This window comes from Garra rufa, chromosome 14, assembly GCF_049309525.1.
Source record: "Garra rufa chromosome 14, GarRuf1.0, whole genome shotgun sequence".
In the NCBI taxonomy this organism is placed as follows: domain Eukaryota; kingdom Metazoa; phylum Chordata; class Actinopteri; order Cypriniformes; family Cyprinidae; genus Garra; species Garra rufa.
The window spans coordinates 12,785,831-12,806,858 of record NC_133374.1 but is presented as its reverse complement, the minus strand read 5'-3'; the positions used below and the strand labels follow the sequence as shown (position 1 = coordinate 12,806,858).

Below are 21,028 nucleotides of genomic sequence, written 5' to 3'. Positions count from 1 at the left end.
CATATATTCATATTTATTTATTTGTGAATCTGGACTGCAAAACCAGTCTTAAGTAGCACTGGTATATTTGTTGCAATAGCCAAAAATACATTGTATGGGTCAGAATGAGAGATTTTTATTTTATGCCAAAAACCATTAGGATATTAAGTAAAGATCATGTTCCATAAAGATATTTTGTAAATGTCCTACCATAAGTATATCAAAAAATAATTTTGGATTAGTAATATGCATTTGAACAACTTTAAAGGCGATTTTCTCAATATTTACTTTTTTTTTTTTTTTTTTTTTTACTTCAGATTTTCAAATAGTAGTATCTCGGCCAAATATTGTCCTATCCTAACAAACCATACATCAATGAAAAGCTTATTTATTCGTCAATATACAGTGTATATATATATAGAGAGAGAGAGAGAGAGAGTTTTTTTTCCTTCAAATAAAAATAAAGTAAATAGGAAAATTGGAAAAAGACAAGCTGCTCTGCTGCTGTTGTTACATGTTGATGTTATTAAGAAGCAGATTTTGCTTACATAGTGCTGCTCTCTGTTCTTTATCACAAATGTAAACAGCAGTATAGCACTTTCAGAGGTTTATATGCTTTTAATGGTTCTAATTTCTCCATTTAGGTTTGGCGAGAACATGGACTTTAACTCCAGGATGAAAAGCAGGTGCCAAACAATCTGAGATCATTTTGTACTGAGAGGGACCATATGAATGTTCTGCAGTGCCATAGCCATTGTATACAATAAATTTTATGAATAAAAATGGCATATTTATTCAAGCGATTCTTCTTATTTTTACAAAATGTTGTTTTATTATTATTTATAAATGCAAAGGTTTTACAAGAAAGAAAGAAAACGTAGTTGCCTGTTAAAATTACAGTTTGGCTTACTGTTATTAGTAATAGTAGTAGTAGTAGTAGAACAATAATAAATTAATATTTAATTGAAACCTTCATCTTTAATATATTTGAGTCCAGTAAATCAGAAAAAAACAATTCCTCAATTCTATTCGAGTATTTGATTTTGTTCATAGTAAATGCTACTACAGAAACTGTTATCCTTTACATGTGTGGAGCAACTCAAACCCCATCTCTGCATGTTGTTGTGAGTTTGGGTTTATTATAATGTTCATCTGGAAATGCAGTGTGCACCATTTCATCAACTTTGTAAGGTAAATCATTTATAAACTTATGCAAAAATACATCATCATTCTCAATATGCTTACTGTTTATCGCAATTTCAAAATGTTTAAACCTCACTCTGAGTTTATACGTTTTGATGTCCACATATTCAAGAAATTAGTGACTGTAGCTTTTCTATCATAAAGAAATGGCCAAATATTAAAGATTAAGTGGACATTTGAATTAAATGTTGTTTACTCAATATTAAACAGATTAGATTGCGCAGTAATCGTCAGGCATTTGTTCTAATGCATAACGTACATTAGCTCTATTTGTCTATTAGCTCTAGTTGTTCAATAAAACCATATGATAACTTGCTTTTGATATTTTATTTGAACTAATTATTATTGCCTCGTTGCTATTATTAGGTCTATTTTTAGACCTACCTTTTACTACAAAAAAAAATCTATATAATTATCCGATTACTCGATTAATCGTCAGAATAATCAACAGATTACCAAAGTAATTGTTAGTGACAGCCTTATTATCAGTATTTAAAGGCGTAGTTCACCCAAAAATGAAAATCTCTCATTATTTACTCACCCTCAAGCCATCCTAGGTGTATATGACTTTCTTCTTTCAAACAAATACAATTAAAGTTATATTTAAAAAAAAAACAATCCTGGCTTTTCCAAGCTTTTTAATGGCAGTGAATGGGTGTTGAGATTTTAAGTCCAAAAAAGTGCATCTATCCATCATAAAAAGTACTCCACATGGGGGGTTAATAAAGGCCTTCTAAAGCAAATTGATGTTTTTGTGAGAAAAATATCCACATTTAAAAGTTTATAAACTGTAAACAGATCTCCAGAAGTGCAGAGGAGAGAGTAAAACAAAACACCAGTGATGAATCAGAAGTATAAAATGAGGATTTGTAAAGAAAAATGTTGGTGGATTTCGATATAAACCAAGAGTGTTTTTCCTTTGCATGAAACAAAACTTGGTTCTTGCAAGACTAGCGTATTCTCACCAGAGCTTACGTTATGCCTACATCCTCATCACTCTCGTGAACTTTATGATGGATTTGTGCACTTTATTGGACTTTAAAATCTCACCAGCCATTCACTGCCATTATAAAGCTTAGAACAGCCAGGACACTCCAACTGTATTCATCTGAAAGAAGAAAGTCATGGCTAGGATAGGCGGAGGGTGAGTAAATCATTGGGTAATTGTCATTTTTGGGTGAACTATCCCTAAGAAAAACATATTTGAAGTAACCAAACATTTGATCTTTTTCACTATAAAGACGTGAATTTGCACCAATGGATCAGATAAAACTAAATATAGTGCTTTTATTATATTTAAGTCAAAATACACATAAAAATGGTTCAAGTTTAAAGGAAAATTTAAGACCTTCGTCGTGACATTTTGACATGGTCAAATCACAACAATACAAACACACAATTTACAACAACACCAGCACAAACATGTTTCAGTTGTTCAAGTTTTCAAGATGGGAATTGGTCATGTGCAATCGATTAACAAGCGGTCGACTAGTTCAAATCTTGTTTAAAAGCTTCGGACCACAACACAACGGCTAATACTAACCACATAACAACACAACACCTGCACAGACAAACTCCTGAAGAGCGTTCGATAAGAAAACGCTAGTTATGTGCTCACATCGTTTGGTTCAGAAAAAAGATGTGCTATGCTTTCGGTTTCAGGCAGGCATTGCTTAAGACAGTTAACAGTGATACACCATTAAAATCAGTGCAAGTTAATTCAATGAAAATTTTCAACTCAACTTAAGACGTCACAAGAACGGAGACTAAAGCCTAATTTAGAATAGCAATGACTCGTGAGAGCATCAATACCTTGCTTGTTATTGCCATTGATACTGAACAGCTAAAGTTTAATATTAGCTCTCTGGTCCCAATACTTAAAATCTCAAACTAAAACAGACTTTTAAAAAGGAGATTTAAACCTTCCAGACGTGGACCTTCTCAGCCACCACGCACCAATTAGCATGGTCCAAAAAAGTGTGCAGAACGTGGAGCTCATCAACATGGTTTTGGATCAACTGGGTCAGTTCTCCTTCCCTGAATACGTGGTAGTATCTCAGACAAGAGTCCTTTGGCTGTTCCTCACTCTGCCCATCACTTTCCAAAAGAGATGCTGTGCTTTCCTGCCTCTGCAAAGGCTCTCGTAGATTCGATTTACCTTCTACCTCTACGTGTCCTTCAAGAGTTGACTGGTCCCTCTGGTAGGACACTAAGTCAGGCAGTGGTACTGAGGAACAATCATGGACGAGCTCCACAGGAGCAGTCTCATTTCCGTTCCCAGAACTTCTGTTGTCACGTTTATGGACCTGTTCATTTGGATCCGAGATGAAGACGTCTTCTTCTAGACTTGTTCTGGAAGAAGACGAAAACAGGCTGGACATCTGCCTGATGAGACCTCTACTGCTAGCTCGCCGGCTTCTGCTTTCTGGCACTTCCTCGACAGGGGTTTGTAAAGTGCTGGAAGAGGAGCGGGACACGGTCAGGCTGGTGAAGTCCAGCACTGAATCCAAAGATCTGGAGAAGAACCAAAGCCTCTGTTGTTTCTGCTGGCCGGGGCTGATCAAGTCGCCCTCGTCCACCATGGAGGACGTGCTTTTCACTTTCCTGTGCTTGTCGCTGGAAGCGGTCTCGTCGCTGACGCTTTGGGTTCCGTTCCCTCGCTGTCTGAGGGCGGGAGATGAAGGGGGATTGGGGTTCCAGGGAACGAAGATGTCCTGCTTCTCAAACTTGCGCCTCTTCTGCTCCATGGCCCAGACGTAAATCATGATCCGCCCTCCCACACGCAGGGTGCGCGCCATCTCTTTTATTGCTCGGATACGCCGCTCTTTGGTGGACATGTGGTGGATGACTAAACAATTGAAAGAGATTGTATTCATGTGTCACTGATCAACATTCTGATGATTTCAAGGAATGGTTTATAACTAGAGGAGCAAAGGTCATGAAGGAACTTTGAAGGTTACAAAGTTTGAAGCAGTTGTAAAAGTTTAGATCGATAGCTTTGATGATTTAACAAGTTGCTAGCATGATAAGCATGTTGTTAACATGTTTTCATCATAATTAACATGTTACTAACATGCGTGTAACGTGTTAGCCTGTTGCTATCATGTCTTGTTTTGTTACATGTTTTATGCTAGCATGTTTTGACATTAACATGTTATTAGTATGTTTCTAACATTTTTAGCATGTTGTCCATATGGTTAGCATTTTGCTAACGTGTTTTTAACATTTTGCCGACATGTTTTAACATGATTAACATGTTGCAATGCATTTTAACATGATTAGAATGCTGCTAGCATGTGTTACCATTTAGCTAACGTTTCGAACGATTAGCATGTTGTTTGTGTTTTAACATGATTAACATTGTTAGCATTTTGTTAGCATGTTTTTAAACATGTTTTAACATAGCAGGTTACTGGCATGTTTTCACACAGTTATAATGTTGCTACCATGTTTTAACATTTTGTTAGCATGTTTCTAACATGATTAGCATGTTGTTAATGTGCTGTTACATGTTCATATTTGTTTTATTACTTTGTTTTATTTGTTCTTCGTTTTATTTTGCTAACTTGTTTTAACATGATTAGCATGTTGCAATGCATTTTAACGATTAGAATGCTGCTAGCATGTGTTACCATTTAGCTAACGTTTCGAACGATTAACATGTTGTTTGTGTTTTAGCATGATTAACATTGTTAACATGATTAACATAATGTTAGCATTTTGTTAGCATGTTTTTAAACACGTTTTAACATAGCAGGTTACTGGCATGTTTTCACACAATTATAATGTTGCTACCATGTTTTAACATTTTGTTAGCATGTTTCTAACATGATTAGCATGTTGTTAATGTTACATGTTCATATTTCTTTTATTACTTTGTTTTATTTGTTCATGTTTTATTTGTTCTTCGTTTTATTTTGCTAACTTGTTTTAACATGATTAACATGTTGCAATGCATTTTAACATGATTAGAATGCTGCTAGCATGTTTTACCATTTGGCTAGTGTTTCGAACGATTATGTTGTTAATGTGTTTTAGCATGATTAACATGTTAACATGGTTAGCACAATGTTAGCATTTTGTTAGCATGTTTTTAACGTGTTAACATTTTGCTAACATGTTTATTAAACATGTTTTAACAGCAGGTTACTGGCATGTTTTCACACAATTATTGTTGCTACCATGTTTTAGCATTTTGTTAGCATGTTTTATAACATGATTAGCATGTTGTTAACATGTTTTCCAATTATTAGCATGTTTGCTAACATGTGTTGTTACATGTTCATATTTGTTTTATTACTTTGTTTTATTTGTTCATGCTTTTAACAAAATTAACATGTTGCTAGCATGAATAACATGTTGTTAGCCTTTTTTAACATAATTAGCATGTTGCTAGTATGTTTTCTAGCATTATTAGCATTTGGTTACCATATTGTTAATATGATTAGCATTTTGCTAACCTGTTATCATGTTAGTAACATGACTGGCATGTTGTTAACTTTTTCCTAACATGTTTAAACATGATTAACATGTTGCTAGCATGTGTGCTAGACATGTGTTACATTGATGTCTATTACTTTGTTTTATTTGCTATCATGTTTTAACATGATTAGCATGTTGTTAGCATGGTTAGAATGTTGTTAGCATTTGTTTTAATATGATTAGCATGTTGCTAGTATGTTTCCTATCATTATTATCATGTTGTTACCATGTTGTTAATATGATTAGCATTTTTCTAACATGTTTAACATGTTATGTTAGTAGCATGATTATGTTGTTAACATTTTGCTAACATGTGTCTAACATGATTAGCATGCTGTTAACATGTATTTACCGTTATTAGCATGTTGCTAACATGTTTTGTTTTGTTACATGTTCATGTTTTGTTTTATGACGGTTTTATTTACTGTCATGCTTTTAACAAGATTAGCATGTTGTTAAGAGGATTAGCATTTTGCTAACATGTTATTTTGGTAACATGATTAACATGTTGATGGCATTTTGCTAACATCTGTTTAACATGTTAAGTTTCAACATGATTAGCATGATATGCTTTAACATGAATGGAATGTTACCTAGTATTGTGTTAACATGTTTCGAATATGATTAGCATGTTGTTAACAATTTGCTAAATGTTACTGTGTTGCTAATATAATTAGCATGTTTTTAGCATTGGTTAACATGTTAATACCACAAAGCATGCTAACAAGATGCCAATCATGTTAACATGTTAATAGCAAGATTAGCATGTTCTTAACATGCTTTTGTGCTTTAACATAAATAGAATGTTACCAGCATTTTGCTAACATGATCATGTTGTTAACATTTTGCTAATGTGTTTTTAATGTTAACATAATTAACATTTTGTTAGCATGTTTTTCTTCATGTTTCTGTTTAAGTAATAAACATGTTAACAGGTTTTTAATATGGTCTGCATGTTTTGTATGTTGCTAGCATGTTTTTAGCATGATGCCAATGTTTCTAACATAACGTTGCTGTTTTTGACATGATTACCATGTTTACAACATGATTAGCATAGTTTAACATGCTGTTAACATTATTCTTGCACAATTAGCATGTTGTTAGCATGTTTAATTATAATAATTATAATCAGTTTATTTTTTTTAATTAAATCAGAATTAAATTTGTACTCTGCAGTACCATAAACCTTTTACTATTTACATTAAAATTACACACATTTTTCAACAAAACTCAATAATAATAATTATCATAGTTGTAATGTAATGTGTAATGTTAAACATATATGTCATATAAATCATATTTTGAATTTTGGGTATCATCTCTTTAAGAAAGACAGTGTCCCTATGTAGGACAAATCTTTAACAATAAAACCTAAATCAATGCAGAAAGCCCAGCTCATAGCGGTGGGCTGTTTCCTGCGTTTAGTGGGGGCTTCCAGGGTGTTTAAACCATTATGAGACTCTGATTTCATCAATGGGCACATTAATCTTCTCTCTGAGGATTGACGAGGGGTTGCCAGGTGACCCAGCTGTACAGCCTGACAACAAATACTCCCAAGCCTCTTCCAAGAAGCACTAATCTCCTGTAGCCTAGTAACATCTCTTGTTCCCTCCACCTCATAAAGCTTAAATAAACCTATATATCCGCTCCATTTCAACTTAATGGCAGCACTACCAGCTGATTGAAATTAAATGGTTGGATCATGGTGATACTAGTATGTTAATGTGGGTGTATGGCATTATGAATTGAGCTTCTATGAATGTACATCCTCATACATCATTATGCTAATGACCTCATGTCAGAGCCTGTAACGCAGATGTTCCTTTTAAAGCAACATGGCCTTTTACTGTTCCAATACGTTCTGCACTAAAACTAAAGGAAAGAAAAATCACTGTTAGTAAATTAAAGCACTAGTTCAATTCTAGATTAAAAATTCCTGATAATTTACTCACCCCCCATGTCATTCAAGATGTTCAAGTCTTTCTGTCTTCAGTTGAAAAGACATGAAGGTTTCTGAGGACAACGTTCATGGATATTTCTCTATACAGAGGACATCAATGGGGATCAATGGGTTGAAGGTCCAAACTGTAGTTTCAATGCAGCTTCAAAGGGCTCTGCACGATCCCAGCCAAGGAAGAATGCTCTTATCTAGTGAAACGATTAGCCAAATTAAAATATATAGACTTTTTAACCACAAATGGGTGTTTTGCACCAACCTCACTTCACATATTACTACTCTACCATTTCTGAACCAGATTTCAATTTCAAGCTGCATTGAAACTGCAATTTGGAGCCTATTGGCTCCCACTGAAGTCCACTTTATGGAGAAAGATCTTGGAATGTTTTCCTCAAAAACCTTCATTTCTTTTCAACTGAAAAAAGAAAGACTTGAACATTTTGGATGACATTGGGGTGAGTAAATTATCAGGGAAATTTAATTATGGAAGTAAACTAATCCTTTAAAATGTTAACAATTTTTTTACTAGTTTAACAACTAATGAGGATGGAAATTTAGACCCACTTTAAGAGAAAAAAAAAATACAATTGAAAGGTTTTTTAAGTGTGAATAATTTTAGCTGGTTGCACGCAACAACAAAAAGCACAGTATAGACCATTCAAGAACAAATGATTCTAATGAGCTGACTCTTGTATATGAACTGTTTAAAAATATTCTTAAACTTATGCTTTGTTGAGCTGAATTGTTGTAATGACTCACTGAATCAATCCAAACAGTTTTTCACTTATTCGCTGAACTGAAAGTCAGTTGTACAACTAAAAAACACCTCCAAAGTACTAAAAGAATCAATAAGTGAATCATTAAGGAACTGAATCTTTCAATGGAATCTGACTGCAAAATCAAACTGAATATCAGGGTTATTATAGTTAACTAAAACTAAAACAATTTCTGTTAAGTGAAATAAAAAAAATGTAAATGAAATAAAATATGAATAAAATATATTTTATTTTAGCTATTTCAATGTAGTTGAAAGAAACATTTATACTTTTCATTAGTTACTTAATGTGCTAAAATAACGAAAACTATACAGACATTTAAAAAATACACATAATATACACGTATATAGAAAGTTAAATTGTTATTTTAATGTTTTTCATCTGCAAGTTTATTTAAATATTTATATTTAAAATATAATACTGATTCAATGACTCAATATTTGTCCCACATCAGTTCGGTTGATTGTTATTATTTACAATAAGTTTTTGAAAAGTACAATTTTAAAGAAGTCTCTTCTGCTCACCAAGCCTGCATTTATTTGATCCAAAGCACAGCAAAAACAGTCAAATTTTGGAATATTTTTTATTGTTTAAAATAACGGTTTTCTATTTGAATATATTTTAAAATGTAATTTATTCCTGTGATTTCAAATTTGAATTTTTAGCATCATTACTCCACTCGCATGATCCTTCAGAACTCATTCTAATAATCTGATTTGCTATTCAAAGAACTATTATTATTATTATTGTTGAAAACAGTTCAGGTTCCATTGATGAATAGAAAGTTCAGAAGAACAGCATTTATCTGAAATAGGAATCTTTTGTAACATTATAAATGTCTTTAAAATCACTTTTGATCAATTTAAAGCATCCTTGCTAAATACAAGTATTAATTTCTAAAAAAAAATATATATATATACACATATACTAACTCCAAGCTTGTATCAAATATTGATAATAAAAATAATTAAAAACAAATGTTTCTTAAGCAGCAAATCAGCATATTAGAATGATTTCCAAAGGATCATGTGACAATGGAGTAATGATGCTGAAATTTCAGAGTTTAGAGATTCTTGATCACAAGAATAAATTACATCTTAAAATATACTGAAATAGAAAACAGTTATTTTAAATAGTAAAAATATTTCAATATTTGCTGTACTTTGGATCAAATAAATGCAGGCTTGGTGAGCAGAAGAGACTTTAAAAACATTAAAAATGTTACAGTTCAAAAACTTTTGACTGGTAGTGTATATTATAAGAATTGCTAAATAAAACATTGTTTTCAAATAAAGAAATAAAATACAAGTTTAGAAGCTGTATAACTAATATAATAACAAAAGAAATGACAAAAATACACATCAAAATTATGAATGTTAAGATGTTTGTCTATGCAATGTTTGTGTATGCAACAAATTATATGAATATAATGTATTTAGTTGAGATATATACTATGTATGTGTCCCCTCTGTTTTATAATTTCATTTTTTAAGTCTAAGTCATTTTAATAAAATATATAATTGTTGGAATAAGAAGTAAAAAGAAGAAGTAATTAATTACTAGTCTGTTGATATGAAAATTTTGTCTCGGTATTGTTTACTATGATGAAACTAACTGAACATTAAATGTTTTTAACTAATTATATTATAACAGTTTTGAGCTTTAATATTAGTATTATTACTACTGAAAGCATCATTATAATTAATCAAAGATAGCATTGTGATATTCAAATAACTAAATCATTAAAATGAATGTAAATGAGAATCAGAATGAATCCTTTTGAATATTTTTTTTGCTGCATAACCTGCAATGGAGAGCACTGCATCAAAACAGCCGTCTCTGTAGGGTAAACGCAGACCATCGCAAAGCTGCACCTCATGACCTCGACTCCACGCAGAGTCCACCAACGGACGACACACGTCACAGCCCAACTTGAAGATGTCTTCATTAATGTTCAGATATTTGCCATTGCCACATCCTGCAATAATTACAAAACAAAAAAGTAATAAGTGCATGTTATATAAAGGACCTCATAAAATGAATCAAAAGCATAAAACTGTTTTTCCCTCTTGGATGATTCACTGGGCTGTTTTTCCAATGGCGTACTGTAATAACTTTGGTGCCCATTCATCCTTATTAAACTTTAATATGAATAATTGCATTTCCTTTCAAAGAGAGGCAAAGTAAGCCTGTATGTGATAACAGACCATTAATCAGAGAGTTTTTCCAACACAAAAGAATAACGTCAAGATTACGTGAGTTTCTTTTCAGCAGACGGACTGCAAATCTGAATGAAAGCGTGACAATGGTTGTTTACAAAGAAAGCGTGACTTTAACACTGGTAAAAGCATATTGATCCTGGCGTTCAGAGTTTCAGTAATCGTTTGAGAGACATTGAAGACAGAACATGAGCCCTTACCGACATCAGCCACGATGCTGCCGGGCTCCTGCTCTAGCAGAAACTGTTTGACCTTGGGCCAAGCTTTGTAGCGGCTGTCGTTGAAGTAGGGTGCGATCCGCTCGTACACGCTGTGAACATGGTCTCTCTCCAGCTGGCTGGCAGCCTCGTCCATGCTGCTCTCTATTAAACCCCACAGAGCATCTTCACCACTTAGCCAGACAGAGGCAGAAAGGAACAGAGAGGGAGGAGAGACATGAAATGAGACCTAAAGATCGAGTCGCCCTCTGCTTAATGCTTTGGTTTCACAGAGCAGATCTAAAAAAACGAATTCAATGGCAAATTTTGATCGGTTGCTTCTACTTAGCACTTTAAGTTTGAAGGATATACCATAACATGGAATGAATTGTCAAATTTCAGGAAAAACGAAGAAGATAAAAAAAAAAAAAAACACAGTTTTAGGGCCCTAATGTTTTTCCATTCAATTTCACCTCATTCTAAAAATTTTATAACAAATGTATGCATCTTGACATATGTGACCCTGGACCACAAAACCAGTCTTAAGTCGCTGGGGTATATTTGTAGCAATAGCCAAAAATACATTGCATGGGTCAAAATTTTAGATTTTTCTTTTATGCCAAAAATCATTAAGAAATTAAGTAAAGATCATGTTCCATGAAGATTTTTTGTAAAATTCCTACTGTAAACATATCAAAATGTAATTTTTGATTTGTAATATGCATTGTTAAGAACCTAATTTGGACAACTTTAAAGGTGATTTTCTCAGTCTTTTTGATTTTTTTGCATCCTCAGATTTCTGATTTCAAATAGATGTATCTCAGCCAAATATTGTCCTATCCTAACAAACCATACATCAATAGAAAGCTTATCTATTGAGCTTTCATATGTATAAATCTCAGTTTTGTCAAATTTAACCTTATGACTGGTTTTGTGGTCCAGGGTCACATATACTACTTACAAATTAACTTTTTACATTTTATTTCAAATCATAGTAACTGAATTGTTTGGATCATTGTGACCAGACAGGATGTATATTTGGGGGGAAATGTGCTAAAAGGTCTAAATAATAAAGATGTGCTAAATATTAAATAATAATATATTTATTAATTTTTTTTCATAATATATATATATATATATATATATATATACATACACACATACATATACATATATATGTATATATATACTATTTTATAATACATTTTACAACAAAATGTGCTTATTTGTCATAAAAGGAAATAAATATTATGAAGAAAGTAATTATGTATTATATTATATTTTATAATATATTATATTATACATTACATTTATTTAAAAATGCAACTATTTTAATGCTTAACTGTTGTAATATCACCATGCATAACATAATCTCTAAATATCAAGTCTAAAAAATAACAATGTGTTTAATAAAAAACAAATAAATGAATAAAATATATGTTTTAAAATAAATGCTTTAAGAAATAAATGAATGAATGAATATATATATATATATATATATATATATGGTATATCTGTAGTAATATAGATGTATATGATCTTTATTATTTAGACCTTTTAGATCTTAATTGATGGTAATATCACCATGCAAAACAAAGTCTAAATAACAGGTCTAAATAATAAAAAATGTGCTAAATAATAAACAAATTTATAGAAATAAATCTATATATATATCAAAATATCTGACAACAAAAGTGAGTAACTAATAACTAATTATAATTTGAATACATTTTTTATTATAATTTTAAAATGTTTGTGTTTGTAAGTGTGTGCATATGTATGCATGTATGTATTATTATAATTACCCAAAAAGTGTTACATTAGTGTATATAGATGATTAATTGGCATAATATCACCATGCAAAAACAACAACAACAACAACAACGTAATAATAATGAATATGACAATCTAAGCAATCTCAAGGGAACTAATTGCATATATTCACAATGAGAACCACATGACTGGCTGAAGCTGAAGTGTGTCTGATTAATTTGTTCCCCTTTTTTCCAGGTAAAATCATTTAGCAAATTGTTGCTCTTCTTCCACTTGACTGCAGCAGCACAGACAGATGAGGCTGTACGCCTCCTCACAGCTGCACATCACTTACCAGACGTCCAGCACAGCAGCATCATGCCTCACAATCAACGCACGCCTCTTCATCATTTCCCCACCTTCAAACACACGCTACATCTTCCTCGGCGGGAACATCTCAAACAAAGCTTTGAAGCAGAAAGTGTGTGAGATCTCCGTGCTTGTATCACTGCAGACTGCAGCATAATTGAAATGCAGAGTGGACGCCGCTTTTCAAACTGCGCCGCCACCTCTGATCTGTTTTCAAAGCCTCGGCTGTCATATAACAGCTACTCTTGAAACTAAACGCATCAGGTAGTGCTTTATTTATTTATCGTCAAGTATGCGACCTGTAACACCAGATGAATGTAAAAAAGGTGTTGTGTTCAGCTGTGAAACTAGACTAATTGCCTTTCAGCTGGCTGAGTTGTTGCGAGGTGTGAACTGAAGTCGTGGATCAATAAAAGAACATTTCGAAGCAAATCCACATTCGATGCTGATCTACTCTCCTGCATTTCAACCGACAACGTTCAGTCAATAATCTCATGGTCTGGCCAGCGAATCGATGAGACTTTCATGTTGGCTGCCAGAAGGGTTTAGACAAGTCTGCAAAGTATGAATGCACTACAATGACTGTTTTATCCCATTTTCACTATTACTAAACAAATAACCAGAATCCATAAACAGTGGTTTTGAATTGTATAACAAAGCCATTGTGAATAAGCAATTGACCTTTTGGCAAATTTCAACGAAAACAAGATTATCGTGTTATTTCATAACGCCTCAGTGGTTTGGAAAATGTAGTCTGCTGACTGTTATGTAAAAACAGAAAGGCTCTTCGGCTGAATCACATGTTGCCCTAAAGGGGAAACTCCGCATCTGAAATCACAGATGAGCCGTAAGAGACAACACAGCAGCATGTGGGCTGATCGTATGCGTGCGACTCGACAGAAGGTGTGTGATGTGCAGGCCAAAATAAAGAAATGCACATTTACAAGCAAGATGATGGTTATTTTTGGTAGCGTCTTGCACAGTGGATCTTTTAAAGTTCAAATCAAATTAAAACTGCTTGTGTCATGCATTTTAGTGTGAACGGCTCATTGGTGCATGTTATTGAAACTGAAAAAAGAGAAAGAAATTTAGCCTTATATAACTTGTTTACTAATGGATGCTCTCCAGTGCATGTGTGCTGTCAGAATGACTGCTTTTAAAAATATGTTTATAAAAAAACATCTATTATTAAGATGTTTTTAACTTCAAACCATTGCTTTAACTTAATGAGACTGGAGTTGTGTGGATTGTTGCAATGTTTTTATGTGCTCTCATTCTGACGGCACCCATTTACTGTGCAGGATTCATTAGGGAGTAAGTGATGTAATGGTTTGTGCACACCAAAAGTGAAGCGAATATCGCATTATCGCTGTAGATTACATGTGGGATGTTTCTGTGTCACTTGCATGAATAAATTCATTTTGTAATGCTCTCCTTCATTTTCTGATACAACTGTCAAAACGGATGTGTCAGTAAGCTCTTCACTGATTGGCTTGCGCAACAATGCATCATGCAAATTTTCTCCTCAAGTTTAAATCTTTCAACTTGAGGAAGACGCAACTGATTCATTCACAGCAATCACATCATTCTTGTATTTCAAAATCTGTTTTTAAATTTTTTTCTGTCCTGTTTTCCAAATTTTTTGAAATCAGTGTTGTGTAAATGCTTCCTTAAAAAAGAACATAGTTTAGCTAAGAAATTCATCACCTAACAGACATAAATTTGGTTGCAAATGACATTTTTTGCACAAAAAACAAATAAACAAAAAAAACAAATCATAAACAAGGGACTAAAGACTATAGATGCAGTTTCTGTGGAAAAAAAGTGCTTCTTACAATTCTTTTTTCTCAGAATTGTGAGAAATTAACTCGCATTTGCGAGTAATGTAGTCAGAATTGCAAGATAAAAAATAAGAATTCTAAGATATAAAGTCAGAACTGCACATATAAACAGGCAGTTTTTACTTTTTTCTTAGAATTGTGTGATATAAACTCACGATTGCGAGTTATAAAGTCAGTAATGGCTTGCACAACAATGCGTCATGCTAATTTTTCTTGAGTTGAAATTTTTCAACTTGCATGAAAGACACGACTGAGGCGCATATCGCTCGTTCGCAGCAATCGTGTCACCCATTTCGCATCTTTACACTGACTTCGCATGTAATCTACTCGTGCGAATAACTAAATTTGCTTCTGGTGAACACACACCATAAGACTAAATTTGTTCTGATGAAGAAACAAACTCATCTACATCTCAGATGGTCTGTGGGTAGGTACTTCAGCAAAATTTCTATTTTGGATGAACAAATGCTCAAAGTCTAGACTTTGAATGAAAAGTTTTTTCCTTTGCAAAATTGTCAATCTCTATACACATGGATCTGCGAAAACGACTAAAAATGCTGTATTATGCATGGCAGGCCAGTAGATGGCGATGTCACTTTGTAAATAAACACTACCTGCACAGATATTTAAAGGTTGTATCAGCGATTTCTAGCCTAAAACATAAAGTGTCAATTTCAGCTGAGCTTTCTTCACGATCCGCTCGCTGCCTGCCCCATAAATTGTCTGTGAAAAAAACGCGTCTCTCTGGTCAGCCTAGGGTCCGAGATATGCCAAAAAAACAATCGGCACTACCAACCTTTCCACAGATAAACAAACAGTGTTCCAACCAATCAGCGTCGGGGGTTTGGTGTTGTGGACTTTCGCTCCGCCTCCCTCACATCCCTGCACCAGTAGGAAAGTCCACAACACCAAACCCCTGACGCTGATTGGTTGGACCCTAGGCTGACCAGAGAGACGCGTTTTTTCACAGACAATTTATGGAGAAGGCAGCGAGCGGATCGTGAAGAAAGCTCAGCTGAATTTGACACTTTATGTTTTAGGCTAGAAATCGCTGATACAACCTTTAATTCTATGGAATGAATACATAATCTGCAAGCACTTGATGTCACTGTTTGTACAAATTCACGTCTTCATAATTTACAATAAGATGATAATGGTATCAACTTGTACTTTGAAATCAGTTTTCAATTTTTTCAGGCCCTCAAAATGCCACTTTTGTGTAAACAGAACAGCTGAAACGCATAAAAAGTTTTTAGTTGAAAATGCTAAATGTGTAAATGCTTCCTGAAAAGATCACATCAGTTAAGAAATATATCACCTTATGAACGTAAATTTGGGTTAAAATTAAATTTTTTGTACCCCCCCCCCCCCCAAAAAAAAAAAAAATCCATAAACAAGGGACTTTCCAGCTCTGAATAATAGTTATAAAAAAATATAAAAAAATAAAAAGTAATTTGGACTTTTTTCTCAGATTTGCATCGTACAAATTTGCAATTTTGCAATTTGCAGATTTTGTTTCTTAGAGTTGTGTGATTTAAACTCACAATTGCGAGTTAATTAATATATATAAATAGTCAGATTTCCAAAATATAAAGAGAACTGCATGTGTATCTCACAAATTCAGACTTTTTTCTTGCAACTGAAAAAAAGTCAGAATTGTGAGATGTTAACTCGCAATTGCAAGAAATAAAGTCAGAATTGCAAGATATAAACTCACAACTGGAAGAAAACTCAGACTCAGAACTCAGAACTGCGTTTATATCCCACAATTGAGAAAAAAAAGTCAAAATTGCTAGATGTACACTCGCAATTGCAAGAAAGAACTGAGCTGGGTAAAAGGGCCTTTGTTTATTCTGCACCCTTCACATGGAATTTGCTGCAGAACAACTTAAAACTTAGTAAATTGATTCCTTTGAGTGTTTTTAAGTCAAAAATTAGATGTTTCGAGTTGGACTCACTCACATGTCAATGTTTTTAACTGAGATTTCATTGTAACAATTGGCCTTCAAACTGTTTCTTTCTTTATTTGTTTTTATTTTGTCTTTGTATGTATGTACTGTTTGTGATGTAACTTAGCTGCCTATCTTGGCCAGGTCTCCCTTGCAAAAGAGATTTTTAATCTCAATGGGCTTCTCCTGGTTAAATAAAGGATATAATAATAAATAAAGTCAAAATTGTGAGATATAAACTCACATGGTAAGTTATATAAAGTCAGAATTCAGAAATGCGAGATATAAAGTCAGAATTAGGGGAAATGAACTCACAATTGCAAGAAAATAGTCAAAATTGCAAGATACAAACACAATTCTGAGTTTATATCTTGCAAATTCAGATTTTTTTCTCGCAACTCTGAGTTTCTCACAATTCTGAGAAAAAAGTTAGAATTGCAAGATATCAACTCACAGTTCTGACTTTTTTTCAGAATTTTCAGAACATTTTAAACTCACAATTGCGGGTTATAAAGTCAGACTTGGGAGATATAAAGTCAGAATTGTGATATAAACTCAATTGTGTAATATAAACTCACTAATGGAAGAAAATTCAGACTCAGAACTGCGTTTATATCCCACAATTGAGAAAAAAAAGAGTCAAAATTGCTAGATGTGCACTCGCAATTGTAAGAAATAAAGTCAGAATTGTGAGATATAAACTCACATGGCAAGTTATAAAGTCAGAAATTTGCAAATGCGACAAAATCGCAAGATACAAACACAATTCTGAGTTTATATCTTGCAAATTCAGATTTTTTTCTCGCAATTCTGAGAAAAAAGTTAGAACTGTGAGATATCAACTGACAATTCTGACTTTTTTTCCTAGAATCGTGATATAAACTTAACTGTATGATATGAACTCACAATTGTGGGTTATAAAGCCAGACTTACGAGATATAAAGTCAGAGTTCTGACATAAACTTACTTGTGTGATATAAACTCACAATTGCAGGTTATAAAGTCAGACTTGCAAGATATAAAGTCAGAATTCTGATATAAACTTGTAATTGCGAGAAATAAAGTCAGAATTGTGAGATATAAACTTGTATCTTGCAAATTTTGACTTTTTCCTCGCAATGCTGAGTTTATATCACAATTCTGAGAAAAAAAAAAAAAGCCTGAATTGCAAGATATAAACTCAATTGCAATCTGTAAAGTCAGAATTGGGAGATATAGTCAGAATTGAGGGATATGAACTCACAATTGCAAGAAATAGTCTGAATTGTGAGATACAAACACAGTTTTGAGTTTATATATTGCAAATTCAGATTTTTTCTAGAGTTTATATCTCACAATTCTCAGAGGAAAAAAAAGTCAGAATTGCGAGATGTAAACTTGCAATTGCAAGAAAAAAAAAACTTTTTTTATTCAGTAACAGAAACGGGTTTTCATACAAGAAATATCTGGGAACCTTTTGACCTTGGCCAGCAAACAACCACAAGAAACCATCCAGAACACACAAGCAACAACACTGCAACGTTTACAGTCATTGTGATGATGAGTTTGGCATATAGACAAGCATCACTCAAATTTTCTACAGAAAAAGAAAAATTCCTGTTTAGCTATTATAGTCATTAGTGGTCACAAAAGGGCCCTTTTGGCGGTTGCTTTTAGAAATGAAATACAATAATAAATAACTGCAAGGACTGCACAGAACCTCTCCATGGCAAAATATCCCCACCACAATTGTTTTCTGAGAAGTCATTTTAGACTTGCGCTGGCTCTCTGGCCTTGAGAGTCTTGTCAACAAGCAAGCAATATTAAAGGTCATCCAGCCCGCACCGCATCAAATAAAGAGATAGTGGACGGCGACCTTAGAAATGTCACCTCACTGAAAGATGTCAACTGCACTGTCGCTCCAACGCACCTTTAGAAAATTCCTCAAACCTCTGTCAAAGCAAAATCGTGACTTTCTCGAGGCCTTATGTTATAGCATTACGATTTCATCTCCCTTCGGACCCTGCAGTCGGCTCCGTTCTGCTGAGAACTCTGAGGGTCCCTCATTACGAGCCTATTTTAAGATCACACCCGCTGACAGAAGGATGGGAGAGAAGCGCTACGGCGTCATCGCCTCGCACAGCCCTGACAAGACTCAGATTGCATCCGACTGTCCCCTCAATTCATTAAAATGCTCAACTCGACAGCGTTATGTAAGCAGCTGCAAGCTGGATGTTGTGAGAATACTGAACAGCAGCATCTAAATTTAGAAACAAGCAATACCCGCCAGACCACAATTCTCTTACAGAGAAACAGAGGCTCTGACTCAGTACTAATGGAAACATGGAATGAGCGATAAAGAGTTTCATTGTTTAGTAATATATCCGTTAATAGATTTACTACTCCTTACTACTCCATGCAAGTCTCCCATAACAGTTAACTTAAATACTGTAGCTCTTTAGCAGTAATAGTGTGAAATATTTTTGCTATTTAAAATAACTGCTTTCCATTTGAATGTATTTTAAAATGTAATTTATTTCTGTGGTCAAAGCTGAATTTTAGCGTCTTCAGTATCACACGATCCTTCAGAAATCATTCTAATATGCTGATTTGCTGTTTTAGAATAATTTTTTAATATTACTATTTTTATCAATATTTAAAACAGTTGAAGATATTTTTTTCAGAATTCTTTGATGAATAGTAAAGATCCAAAGATCAGCTAAATTCTGAAATAAAAAGTTTTCAAAAGCTTGGAGTCAGTATAATTTATTTATTCTTTTTCTTTTTGGAAAGAAATTAAAGAAATTAATACTTTTATTTAGCAAGGATGCTTTAAACTGAACTAAAGTGATAATAAAGACATATTTCAGATAAATGCTGTTCTTCTGAACGTTCTATTCATCAAAAAAAGCTGAAAAAATCTACTAAATAATAAATGTTTTTTGAGCAGAAAATCAGAATATTAGAATGATTTCTGAAGGATCATATTACTGGAGTAATGATGCTGAAAATTTAGCTTTGATCACAAGAATAAATTACATTTTATAATATATTAAAATAGAAAGCAGTTATTTTAAATAGTAAAAATAATTTTAAAATTTTACTGTTTTTGCTGTACTTTGGATCAAATAAATGAAATGTTTAAAAAACATTAAAAATCTTACTGTCCAAAAACTTTTGACTGGTAGTGTGTGTGTGTGTGTGTGTGTGTGTGTGTGTGTGTGTGTGTGTGTGTGTGTATTCTGTATTAATCGCTAAGAAAAAATATATTTACTTTTAATAATAAATGTAAATTTAATACAATGTAATTATATATATATTTTTTAAATGTATATATATACATATATATACAGTAAGCAAATGCACTGGCCACATTCACTATTGTTGCATTTATACTAAATATTGTAAGAAAAATACAGCAATAATAATACTATTGATAATAATTTTTAACAATAAACATAATCAATTTTAATTAACTTTAAAAATAAATCTTATAATAATACATTTGTATTTATTTTTTTATTTATTCATATCAATATACATGTGTGTGTGTGTGTGTGTGTGTGTGTGTGTGTGTATCAAGCATTATATAGGTTTGCATTTACATATATATGCAATAAATGAAAACATGTAAATGTAATATAGATTTTTAATACATACTACTATATTTTTTAAAGCTTCCCACTTGAAAACGTATAACACGCATACATACAGTATAAAACTGCTTCATATACATATATAATGATCTGTTAGTGTTTGTTATATGTATATATAAGTGATTGATGCCCATATACACCATATATACGAGCACACGTGTTCAGTTACTTAAATAACAGGAAATACTTGTTCATTCATTCATGTTTCTCGGCAACATTACATCATGAGACACACAATCCAGCTGATCCTTGATGTTGAAGTATAAAGTTTAAAACACCAACAGAAAGCTTCTTCAAAGACGTAATCTTCATTAAATGAACATGCAATTCACACACTAGGGTTACTGTTTATCTTCAGGTGCAAACTACGCGAAACTGTCACTAAACGTGACGCGTTACAAATCAATGTATTTGTTCCAATTTAAAGTTTTATCCAATGTTTATTTGCAACACAAGAATCAGCGTCGTATACATCCTATGAGTCAAACCTACCTTTCCCCTCTCAAGGCTGCAGTCGCAGAGACATCAAATCCGACGGGAGCTTGTTTCTTTAATTCGCGACATTATATTAACGTGAAAGTAAAAGACAGCTTTAAAACATCGACACTGTGTGCAACAGACCGGCTCAGGCTGCACACTGGGGATGGGGTAATAAATACATGCTCACTA

The 21,028-nt window shown here is 33.2% G+C and overlaps 1 protein-coding gene across 1 annotated transcript; it reads right to left on the bottom strand.

Annotated features, from left to right (window-relative positions):
* Positions 1-2,444: 2,444 nt before the first annotated feature.
* trmt9b (tRNA methyltransferase 9B) lies at positions 2,445-21,028 on the bottom strand. The gene is made up of 4 exons (XM_073818100.1): positions 20,852-21,028; positions 10,817-11,007; positions 10,202-10,375; positions 2,445-4,030 (listed from the first exon to the last, which is right to left on the bottom strand). The coding sequence occupies exons 2-4, from the start codon at positions 10,968-10,970 to the stop codon at positions 3,099-3,101; spliced, it is 1,260 nt and encodes a 419-aa protein (XP_073674201.1). The 5' UTR covers positions 10,971-11,007; positions 20,852-21,028; the 3' UTR covers positions 2,445-3,098.

Coding starts and splice junctions, on each gene's coding strand:
- trmt9b (XM_073818100.1), bottom strand. CDS start 10,970: ATGGACGAGGCTGCCAGCCAGCTGGAGAGAGACCATGTTCACAGCGTG. Junction 10,376..10,816: donor CAGCATCGTGGCTGATGTCG/GTAAGGGCTCAT, acceptor TAATTATTGCAG/GATGTGGCAATGGCAAATAT. Junction 4,031..10,201: donor TGCAGTGCTCTCCATTGCAG/GTTATGCAGCAA, acceptor TCAATTGTTTAG/TCATCCACCACATGTCCACC.